General features: G+C 35.9%; 1 protein-coding gene across 1 annotated transcript; it reads right to left on the bottom strand.

Annotated features, from left to right (window-relative positions):
• Positions 1 to 5,632: 5,632 nt before the first annotated feature.
• On the bottom strand, positions 5,633 to 11,247 carry LOC128982692 (fatty acyl-CoA reductase wat-like; the record flags this gene model as incomplete). The annotated part of the gene is made up of 5 exons (XM_054401632.1): positions 5,633 to 6,224; positions 8,579 to 8,715; positions 9,212 to 9,332; positions 10,223 to 10,462; positions 11,055 to 11,247. Coding segments are annotated over 5 exons (782 nt in total), but the record flags the coding sequence as incomplete, so codon positions are not given.
• Between the last annotated feature and the right edge of the window lie 1,381 nt (positions 11,248 to 12,628).

The raw sequence follows: 12,628 nt of genomic DNA, 5'->3' as shown, positions 1-12,628 counted from the left end.
ATATTTCTTATTCTTATTCTTATCTGCAATAAGCATTTTATGCTAATATGCCAACCCCGTACGAAGGACGGGTACTCTGCTATAGGTCGGCCGGTTAGAAAGCGTCCTCCTCGTAGCATTGGTGCGAGAGAGAGATAACGAGCTGTGGGAGTGAGACAGACTATGGCTCTTCCCCCACTCCGCTGCTGCCCCACCCCAAACCTTCCCGCCGAACACAGCTAATCAAATTAAATTATACAGCTGATCAAAATTTAAACAATTACGTTCTTCATAACTTGAGAAAAATAGGTCCTGCAAAAAATATTGTATAGCCTAAATCGCATCAATATTTGAGCATCATGAAATGTTATTATATCATTGTGTAAGCAGTTCCATTTGGTAACACAGGATTCCAACTCCCACGACGCCAGGGCGGCACCGTGTCGGTGTCGTGCCGTGCAGTGTGAAAACGGCCATTGGCGGAGAGGGGGGACATACCCTCCCTCGCCGTTACCTCCCCTACATGCGCTAAAAATTTCGCGCAGGTCGTTTTCTAACCGGCTGACCTATAATATGGAATAAATGTGTTATTTTTAAGAAACATTTTAGTTTAAATCCAATCAGGCAAATGGGAATTCGCTTAGTCTGCAGGTTTGCTGTGGCAGGGGTATTTTGTTTCCTTACTTAAACAATAAAAAAAATCATTGCATAGACAAAGAACTTGTAACTTGCATAAATATTTATACATAACCGAAAAGTAAATATTAATTATATGAAAAATGTAAACAATTAACATATGGATTAACTATAGGAAGTACAGAAATAAAATATACAAGAGGTTATACCCGCGAATTCACGGGTGTGCATAAGCAACTATTAAATTAATTTAATCGACTTTATATTTAATTTAAAGGGCCCAAGTTCGAGAAATTGTCATCTGAAAGGATGTTAAAAGCAGTGGAACCTTCGTACCATTGACTTCATATCCACACTGTGTAGATATAAAGTCAATGCTTCATACCTTACGTCCTAAGGTGGCCGAGGTGGGTACGGTTGTAACTGAACACTCCGCTCTCTTTCACGACGTCTTTAATACTTTACTTGAATACTTTTCAATGAAATGGTGACCTGTTAAAGATCGGTGACAACCTCTTGGAACGAACGATATACATGGTTTGTTAATCTCATATTCATCGTGTTTCGAAACCCTTTAATCACTCACTTGTATCAAACAGCTAGAAATAGCTTCACTGTCAATTCACCTCACCTCTTTTAAGAACATAATGGTAAATAATAAAATAAGTAAACAAAAATGTAAACAAACAAACTATATTTTCAATTGCATTGGCCAGCTGTTGTTCAATAAATTAATTGAATAACGTTAACTTCCAAAACACGCAAGGCGTAGCCCTTTGGAAATCAGCCTGTGGGGCAGAGCCCTTAGGGAGTTCGGCCATATCAATACTTTTCGGCAAATCTACACACTCTAAGCTTCATTTTGTTATGCCACATGCCTATATTTTTATTTGGTAAATGGCCTTAACCGTTTACATAAAATTTGATTGTATCACTTTAATAATATAATAGATAACAATAGAATGGAAATGTGTGTTTATAAGTTGTCAATGTTCACATACTTTTTCCATTATTTTCATGACATGCTCATACTTAAATTACAATACAAAAGGTTACTTCCAAATCAATCTGTAACAATTCAATTTTTTAATTTATATGCTGGATTTTCTGTTAAAAGAGTTTAATGCTTCAAATTTGTTGTATTGAGAATCATGTTTCCTAAATTTACTGGTGACTTTGCAGATGACGAGTATCGGTTCAGCTTTCATCCAGTATTTGTGGGTAAACCGACTTGTGACGTTTATGTAAGGATTTGGTTCCGATCAGAAGACAAAGAATTTTTATCTTCTATGAAATTCAAGATGGATCAAAATAATGCCACAGGAAACTCCTTCTACTTTTCTCGACCTATGATTACCAGTTTCATCACTGACAATGAGTTGAAATACATCTTACATTTTACATCTTACATCGGCGCTCCTCTTCACAGTCGTGGAAACCAGAGAGTTGACAATTGTTCCCTAGGAGAGTTTTTGTGTATATGTGTGTGGGTTATATTATTTGTGTGTGCGTGTGTTTGTTTTTTTTTGTGTGTTTGTTTTTTTACCAAGTTGTGGTATAGGTGAAATTCTTTTAAATTGTAGTATGGGCTGTTTAAGAGTTATTTTATAAGGCTAGTGTTGATTTTTTTTTTCGTTTATTGATTATATGTTTTGAGGAAGAGAGTTATAGACTGTTGTTCCCATGTATGTAGGGGTTTTACTTGTTCTGTGTAGTCTGTGTTGGTTTTGGTTGAGATTTGCCCCTGACCTTATATTGTATTGATGGCATTCTTGTCTGTTTTGTGGAGGATCTGATTTGATGGCGATGATTGTGTCAAGGATGTATTGGGAGGTTAGAGTAAGGATCTTATATAGGATAAATAGTGGCTTGCAATGTTCTTCATTTTCGACCCTTAAGGTCTTACATAAGGTAATAAATACATTGCGATGATTCAGAAAGCTTTTTCTGGAGTGTGATGATTTTTTTAGGTGAGTTTTGTCTGCTCCTCCCCAGGCTATAAGTCCATATTTGAGATGAGATGAGAAGAGTGCATAATTTTTTAGAAGAGTTAGACTGTTATTGCTATTGATGTATTTGTAATTTCTCTGATTCTTCTGATTGCAAACATTGCTGATGATAGTTTTGGTGCTTTTGCCAGTTTAAATTTGCATAAAGGGTTACTCCCAGGAATTTTGTATGGGTTGCTGTTTTCGGTTTGTGGGCTAGCGACTTCTTCATGACCGGTAGTTCTGTTTTTAACTTTGAATTCAATGTGCACAGTTTTAGTTTTGTTTATGGTAAAATTCATGTCTTGGCTTATGTTACTGGCTGATTTTATTATATTTTCAATTTGATTTGCATCTTTTGTCGCTGCTTAGAATATATTTTTTTTTTTTAAATATGATATTAATTGGGTGTTTGTGATTTAAAATGATATGAAATATGATCTAATGATAACAAAGATAAGGAATGATACAGTGAAATTACTGATTGAGTAAGCTATAGCCAGGGGAAATCGGAGTAGAAGTTTTCCGTTGTGGTGCACCGCACCTACGTCACGTTAGGTGTGTGCAGGGATGTAGAAGCAAAAACGGTGACAGGCAGACAACAGTGCTCTTCAAGTATTTTCGGGACCTCTTTTTATGTTTTCGACTACTCTTGTGTTATCTCAGCCCAGTTTCTTTAGGCCCAAACTTCCACTATAGTTTTGCCAAATGCTCAAATGAAGATAAAGGAAAAGCTTTCACTACACCGTGCTTGGCTTCCGCGAGTTTTGCCAAGTGTAGTGTTCTACAACCTTTAGATTTATACTGATAAGTTGTACTGTATGTAGGCGGCTTTTCATTTTGATTGCAAATAGTAGCAATCCAACAGTAATTTTAAACATTGATTCAATATATGATTTTATATGTATAAGTTATGATACAACCAATGTACCGGTAGCTGTAAATGACTATAGATCATTAGGAGTATATATATATAAAATATTTATATTTATAAAATATATATATATATATATAACTAAAAAACTGTATGAAGAGGAGTGTTGTTGACAGTTTTATCATTCAATTTAAGTTATATTCAATGTTTGATAAGGTATGAATTTATTTACTTTACCTTCACTTTTTAAGTACCTTTCACATTATGCCTATTTGTTCTCCTATGTTCAAACTAATTGTTCGGAGAAAACTAATCTCTGGTTGTACTATTTAGCATTTCCTTTCCTTCACAGATTTTAAAGCAATTTGCTCATATGTTAATGTGTTGTAGTAGGCTTTATGTTTTAGTGTTGTTTTAAGTTGTGATAGACTTTTTTAAATTATCTAGACATGAAATAAAACTAAAGTTATACTCATTTAAAAACTTGTTTGTTAAAATACATTCACACCAACAGAGTTTTAAATAGATTTTTTGTTCTAATTTTAAGTCTTGTAAAATTAAAATTAAATTGAACTCTTATAAACACTAAACGGGCTAATAGTTATTGGCTTAGAGTTTATTTAGTTAATTTTTACTATGTAATCTTTTTTAAAGTAACGAAACAAAAATGATAAAAAGTGTTTACTATTACGCATTTTAAAGCTTAATTTTGTGTACATTTATTGGAAAATATCTTTTTGTCTTACACAATAAGTTGATTAACTGAAACTGATGTAAGTTTTCATACAGAAAAGTAACCTAACTCTTTATTATACATTCGTGAACACCCACTATACCCCATTTTCCAGTTACTTTTACTTAATACAACATCTTACCTTACTTTGTAAACAATTTTGAATACAACAGTATTGCTTCCCAAACATTAGAATTTGTCACAAGAGCTCTTAGAGAAATTAAAGACCGACTTTCATTATTATCATAGACAAAAAGAATTAAATATAGACCGTCAGCTGTTCTGCGGTTACCATAGCTTCTGGCGCACACCGCTTGGAACGCCATGTATTTACGGCATACGCGCTACGTAAACTGTAGCGGTGTGCGCCGGAACCTATGGTAACCATGGTAACCGCAGCACGGCTGACAGTCTATATTTAATTCTTTTTGTCTATGTTATTATTAACTACCAAAATGGTTAAGTTGAATTGAGTGACTTGCCTCTTTAAAGTTTCTCTCAAATTATTACTGATTAACATGATTATCTGATTTGTAACTCAGTATATAAACTTGTTTGATTTTATGTTTTTTACTAGCCTGTAATTTATATTTCATTTGGATTTTCTATATTATTATGTTTAAGATAAACTTTTAAGATTTATTTATGTTTGTTGTTAGTTGTGAACCTGTAATTTTGTTTGGTAAAATAATCAACAATAAATGGTCTGAAAATTTTATTAAAACAACTACTTTTCATTACTGTTTTATTAAACATTCCCCATGTTCCTGTGGTTTGAATGAAAAAAAAACCTAGACCTTCACATCCTAGGACGCTAGTTCTAGTCAAAACTGTTTTACACATTACTTCGGGCTAGAGAGGGTTTGCCACTATCACATAGGCCTAGATAAAATCCATTGGTGGTTATAGCGGAACTGTTGATAAGAGAGAGCGTCAGGTGTAATTTCACTTGCTTTCATTGAAACAAAACTACTCTATTTGTCTTAAGAAAAGTGATCAAAGAGGTTAAATAATCAATTAAATTTGTTTTGCGTTTGTATACATTTTTACTGCTAAAACGGATTGATTGAGGTTATATGAATAAAAAAATCAAAACCAACAACATACCCAAATTAATACAACTTGTTACATATGTCTCGGAGGGAAATTCATCTAGTTTAATTAGAACTAAGGGTACAGTCCGGGAAAGAAAAACTACTGTGGAAAATGCACTTATAAAATAGACTATACCTTCAGATCGCTGACTCCATTAGTAATGGTAATGATAATATGCTTTTAAGAACATACTCTTGTTAAATAGTTTTTTTATGGCACATAATCTCACACTGCAAATAATTAATTTTAATCCTTTGGTTCGTCGTGCATTTTACTCGTAATGTACTTCATATTATTTTAGTTTAGGGTTTTGTAATAATTTAAATATTGATCTTGTAATAAAACTTTATTTTTCAAAGTAGTTAATTCACAAGTGTAAATGTAAATAGAATGAGGACTAAAATCTAGAGTGGTCCTAAGTAAATATACTAAGAAAATAATACAGTGGCAAGACACTTTCTTTAAGCAATAGCTTGTGAGCAATTTCCAACTATAGTTTTGTATGTAGAGTTAATAATACATGGTTAAGGGTAGCTTATTAGTGAAAATGTATATTTTATCGCAAAAATTTGCTGTTTGGCTAAAGTTCACTTTTCTTCTCAGTGTCCACACAATGTAAAATTTTAGATTACGGTTTTACTTACTCATGTACATTACACATCTTAACTAAACACTACGGTAACATTGAAACTTAAATAAAATATTTTGACAGGGAATTTCAATAATACAATGGTCTATGACTTTTCCTTAGATGAAACAAAATAAATTGTCTTGACGCTGTTCCATCTCGGATCACAGAGAGTTGAATACGTGATGTCACGTAGCTGGTCACAGTGGGAGATACCGCAGGAAGGTCACGACAAGTTTGAGCGTGACCAAGGACAAGAAAGTGGTCACAGCTAGATGGAGCCAATACAACCTGGAAAGATTATTACAAGTTAGCTAGTGGTTGTTTACTTTATTGCACTGAAAAAATGTAATGCCACTACGGGACAGACTAAACAAAACACACAAAAACACTGTTATGTTTAAAAATAATTCTTTGATGAGATCAAAATAGATTTTTTAGGATGTGTGGTCAGGACCTAGTGTCCGACCCCCTACTTGTTTCCTGTCTGGGGCCATAACGCCGAGTGTGTTTGATTAACCGAAAGGCCGATTGCGGATATTGCCGTAATCGTGGCAAACGATCACCACTGTTGTTGATATTGGGTATTGCCGCCATCGCGGGAGACGATTACCGATATCGCAGAGACTGCACGTTATGCTCACAACTGTTGCCACGGTCGCAGGAGATGATTACCAATGTCGTGGAGACTGCAGGTTATGCTCCTCCTGATATCCGACATTTTGACCGTTCCGACAATGGCCCGGTCCCAAAAACCGTATGTTTAGGGGACCGGATATGAGGGTTTCTTCTGTATTATGCTGTTTATTCTATTAAACAAAAATCTGAATCCTGAAATATGCAGTGTTCCTGACTTCAGTGAGATAAACAAATAGAACAGATGTGCATTCCCACTTTTATAAACGGGCAGACTGGGCATATGCCCAGGGGCGCCGGTGGTTGGGGGGTGCCTGAGGGGCGCTCTGAACCACCCCCCGCATTAGGAAAAATAGGGTTTTATCAGCCGGGATTTCAAAAATAAAATGGGTGATTTCAACTTTTAATTAAGTGATTTTCCCTTGTTACAAAAGTAAATAAATACAACAAAATTGAAAATACTCGACCTTCAGGTTATACCTCGTGTAGTCAGGGAAAGGCAGGCAGCAGTGTGAACCGGGCGCACTCATTATACTATCAGAGGCAGGGAGAGGGAGGCCTGCATACTGGAAGGAAATACATAGGTTTGCTATTCCCGTCATATGCTGACGTCACTCAGATTGCAAACACCATTTTACCATTGGGAAAAATTATAAAAACAATAACAATCAAATCAAAACAAATATATACTTATATGGCAATACATCAGCATCAGGTGGTTTTTATTGCAATTTGGGTGACGTCAGCAAATTACGGGAATAGCACGTAGGCCAGCTGTTGTACATGCCTACGGTTGACGTGCCCCTCTTCTCACTCCCAGTCCCACCCCCATCCCCACAAGTTACAACTACCAACTACCGCGCGGCGCCAGTCCAGTACAGTACTGTACACTGTACTCCTCCCTAAGTAGTCAGTAGGTTGTGTTCGTGTTGTGCCTAGTGCCTGCTGCACAGTCGTCAAATCAGTCACAACACAACCTAAACTATGACAGTCACTAGTCAGTGTTGACACTCACACTGCAGTTAGAAAACCAGTAATGAATAAATAGAAGTGTTGATACAAGTAAGTAGACCTATAAACAGTGAAAAAACCTAGTGGAGCCGAGAGCCGCAAGCAATTGGCTGAAATAAAACAAAACTCAAGAAGCAGTTTTAAAGAAAGTGAAATGTATTAACCAGTATTTCCACTGATACGGAATTTAAAACTCCCTCCTGAAACAAAACTGGTAAAAAAAAACAAAAAAACACGCTAATGTATAAATATATATATATGCGTAGGCCTATAGTAGAACCATAGAAAAACATACTCCCTTAGTAGAATCTCGTTCAATACGTGTGTAATGCAATGAACTGTACACTGTACTGTACTGAACAATAATCAAATCACTGCGTAGTGCATTAAGCTATTGGCGCAGGGAAAGATGCATTCGCATAGCAACTACTGTCAAGTTCATTTCACTCACCCCAACCCCCAACCCACCTGCTGTGAATTTCGGGGAACTAATGAGTCAACCCCCTTCCCTCTTCCCCTCCCTACACTGCTGTGGTCAAAACCTTTATACTGTAGTTTATATATAAGCTGGGCGCTGCTTTTGGGTTTGCCCAGGGCGCCACTGACCCTTAACGCGGCCCTGCAGAGGTGGTGATTTCTTGGATGTGGGGGGGGGGGGGGGGGGGGGTCTGCTTAACATACTTACGTCACTGGCTCATTTAGTATTTTCCAAACACTGGGACGCAGTTTATCAATAACGACATTCGGCATGTAGCATCTTAATTGCAATCCCGACAGAGTACCATCATTTTAAACCACAAGTGTGGGGAGATATTTCATTTTTTGAATATCGCTATTGATGCTATGTACATTCTGTGAGGTAACAAAAGCTGTTTAAAATCTGAGAGTAAACAAAAAATAATAGTCGAATCATAGAAATAGAACAACGACATTACAGTAACAGCTGTTTAATTTAACAGTTTTGACTAAGTAATCAGTTCCAAAGATCTTTTTTCTACCTGTTCCACTTCCTCCTCGCCCTTGGAAGAGTGTCAATGTCATCCTTAAGCAGATACACTCGCAGTCCTAGACACAGAGCTTGTGCATGGTACTCCCACGACATCTTGCCGATGTCAAAGAAAAATAACTCCTTGTCCTGTGAAGCAAGCATTTATTAATGTTTCATTTGAACGTACAAGTTGAGAGGGTAAGAAAACTTGCTAAATAAATATCATCTCTTCTTTCCAATCCGAAATCATCTCATGGAACTCAATAGTTATTCTTCATATGTGAGACCTACAAGATAAATTGCCACCATTTTTAAAACAATCATTTAAAAAAATAGTATTCTTTTTAAAGTCTGTGTTATTATTTTATGTACCAAATTTCAATCCACAACAAAAAGCCGTTAACAAATGAAAAATAGTTTTTTTTTTAAACTAAAAGCTACTTGATCAGTATCAACATTTTGTTGAAAAATAGTAAAATGTTTTAGGAATCTACTAAACACAACAATATTATTTTAAAGTAACAGTTGGTGTTTTTCTAATTAAACAACCATATCTTAGTGTCCAAAATAATCCTCGAGACTGTTCATTTTGTTGTTAGAATCTAACAAAAACATTTACAACTGTTATTGAAAAATGGCACACCTTTTCACTGAGAGTTCGCCATAGTTTTTGGGTGTTGTCATTTTTGAAAGTCCAAATTCTGTTGGCGAAATATGTCATAGTGTCTGCAAATTTGTCCAGTTTTCTGTATATTTTTGTCAGCCTGAAAAATTCCATGTAATAGCTTAAAAATCTCTATTAAAAAAGAAAAAAATATGTCAAGATTAATACATTTTTAACTCTAAATAAAATAAGGAAACTAAATGAGTTACTTTCAAAGCCAGCTTGTGTATTGCAAGGCCTAGTATGCAAACAATCAGAGCGGGGCTCCTTACAAAAAAAAAAAAAAATAGTGTTAGAACAATACTAAATTTTATTTATTATTATTATTATTAATTATTTTATTTATTATTAAATCAAATTGGAATGTGATTTTTGTTTTCCTCTATTCTTCTTTCTGTAAGACAATAATTGTATTTTTCTTGTAAAAATGGTGCAACCGTTTATAAATAAATAAATAAATACTGACTAACAAAAATCTCCATGAATAATATCAGTATTCATACTCCCCCTTTTTCATAATTGACATAATTAATTTTTTACAATTTATTTGGATTTTTCACCAAAAGCTGGGCTCTGAGGTGCAGGGTCTGAGGTGCGGGGCCATGTGGGGCTGCAATTTATACCGTGAAGTGCCTAAGGCTGGCTTTGGTTCCTTTACAACCTAATACTTCTACTAAAAGAATGGTTTTAAAAACAAACAACAAATTTGCTACACTAAAACCCGACTAAACTTATATTTTAGAGTTATTCCTCCGTAATCCTATTGGTACAATAGTGGTTATCAAAAACAAAAGAAAAATCTAGCTTCACAAAAATCTGGCTAATTTATCCTCATTTAAAAAGTCATATTCAAAGAATAGTTATTTTTTCAAATTGTAAGTAACACAAATATACAGAATTTTCATAACCTTTTACCAGAAAACTTTTTAAGATATAGAAAATAAGTTCTACAGTGAGTTAACAAACTAAAGAATGAAAAATTACACTCACATAGGTTTACGACCCGTAATTATTGCCAGTCCGTCCATGATATAGCCGAAGCACGTGTGGAAGAGGAAGTTGGCGATCATGAAGGCATAAGGGTTCTCAAAGCTCATAAAGAAGTAGTACCAGATGGCATGAACTGTCGGCCAGTTGGGTCCGTACTTGTGGGCTAAGACGTGAAACGTTTTCCAGGATATGGGGTTTTGGCTAGAACTGACGTAGTTGTATATCGGAATGTCCCCTTCTCTGTAACAAAAAGTCTTAGTTGAGTTCCCATTCTAGCAAATAAACACTTATTCTAATACAACAAAATTATCTGACAAAAAGTGTATCCAATCATTTTTGCAAGGACCATTTAGTTGGGTAGTGATTGGAGAGCTCACAATAAGAAAGAAACATACAGTTAACATTTTACTCAAACATAACCATCAAGAAACATGGTACATATCAAAGCAGGCTCTACATTGTAAGATGGATTGAGAAGTTTACTTGCACCGTTCAAAGTCAACAATTGCTCTATTTGCATAGAAAAACAGCACATCTACTTTTAGTATCATCATCATGTCATTATACAAGACCTAAGTGATATGAATGGAGTCGTGAACCTTAGACACTGTCTTTCACTAGCTCTACTAACACTATATAAAAAACACCTGGCTACACCTACTAAAGAAAGAGGGGGAAAGGAGAGCGGGATGGGACAACAAATAGAATTGTCCTAGACACCAGCAACTATGGTGCTAGACCACTTAATTCTATGTACCATTGAATTTATCCTCTATATCTTAATTTCCTGTGAAAGCCTTTATCAATCAGTATAGAAGTAGAAGAGACTTACATTCTAGTCCCAGCTCGCCAGGCAGATGCAAGGAGAGCGTTGGTGACCAGATCCACAGGTACAATGTCCGTCACGTGCGTCTCGTCTCCGAAGTAGGTGTGTATCACTCCGGTCCCTAGACCAACCATTAGACCTGTCGGGCCGTACACGTTGTCTATCCAGCCTCGGACAGGCTCCTTGTACGATGATATAACTGTAATCAAGACCAATTTTAGTCAGCTCATTGTGCGATCAGCTTTTTGAAACTCTAGCAAAGGATTTAGGAGTTTTAGTGAAGCCCTTGAAAGGTTTAGTGAAAAACTAGACCCTTATGTTACATCATTAACCAAACATTTTATTTGAAGTGTATAATTTGCACATGTGTAAGATGATATTTCTATAAGCCGCATTTACAAGAGGCCAGTTGGCAGGTTAGGTATGTACCTGCCTCAGTTAATGTATTTTACGCCACACTACATTATTTTGACGAACTTCCCACGCAAGGATTTAGTCCAGAAAACAGCTGTTTGCCACCAGCTTATTCAAATGGGGTTTCATTGCATACTACTGTACTGCAATGAGTTTTACCGGACACCAATCAGCTGATTATACTGTATTTAGGTGGCAATGAGTGGTTATAAACAAAAACATAACCTCTGGTTATGACTAGTGATTTTTAGACCTTAAGTTGGTGGAAATATATATATGTATATGGATTTGTACAGATTTAGTAGTATGGCGTAAACTATCGTACGTAACTCGTCCAAAATGTGTGTACCGGACTCGTATGGTAATCCCGTACTCGACTTCGTCTCGCACGGGAACAACCACACTCGTCCGGTAAACACTTATTTTCAGGACTAGTAACGTAATATACTATAAAAATACCTGAGGCAAGTGCTAACCTGCCTGTCAACTGAAGGCGTCGTGTAAACACAGTTTAAGTCAATCAGTTCAGCACATGATTTATCCATTTTGTCTTAATACAAATGATTGAATGATTTAATCAAGTTTTGAATGTGACTTGCCTTGTTCATTTGATCTGTACCTTATATATTTTACTGAGCACTGTTTTTGCTCCTTTCCCTTTGCAGAAAAGTAGTAACTTTAAAGTATAATAAGTTACTATACTTCGTTCACAACATTTGGGCGGTTTTAGTGGAAGAAATTGTTCCCTCCACTTGATCTTTAAAACGATAGCTCAACAGCTGAGGTTTGCTAAAAAGTCAATCAGCAGCAACACAAGCAAAAAAAGTAGTGGGAGAACTTCCCCTCAAAACGCCTAAGGGAAATAAGAATGTAATATAGCTGATTATTGTGTAAAAACACAGATAAGTAAGAAACAGAGGATAGATTCAATGTTACACTTTGAGTTGTGTCTAGAGCAAATTATATTCGTCGGCCCCTTCTGCTCTCCTTTCCCTCCTACTACACTACAACTGCGCTGTACAAATATGCTATGTGGCCGTTGACGTTTGGGCTCTTCCGTGCTTGAGACTGGCAAAAATGATTCATCTCCTCAAGTGATTGTGTACCTGGATTCCTTACTGTGAGACCAGGTCTCTCCTTTACTCTTCTCATACGTATAAGATTTC

This window comes from Macrosteles quadrilineatus, unplaced genomic scaffold (genome assembly GCF_028750875.1).
Source record: "Macrosteles quadrilineatus isolate MER2022 unplaced genomic scaffold, UCM_ALF_1.0 Scaffold_993__1_contigs__length_23297, whole genome shotgun sequence".
Taxonomy (NCBI): domain Eukaryota; kingdom Metazoa; phylum Arthropoda; class Insecta; order Hemiptera; family Cicadellidae; genus Macrosteles; species Macrosteles quadrilineatus.
This window is presented reverse-complemented; position numbering and strand designations above follow the sequence as displayed.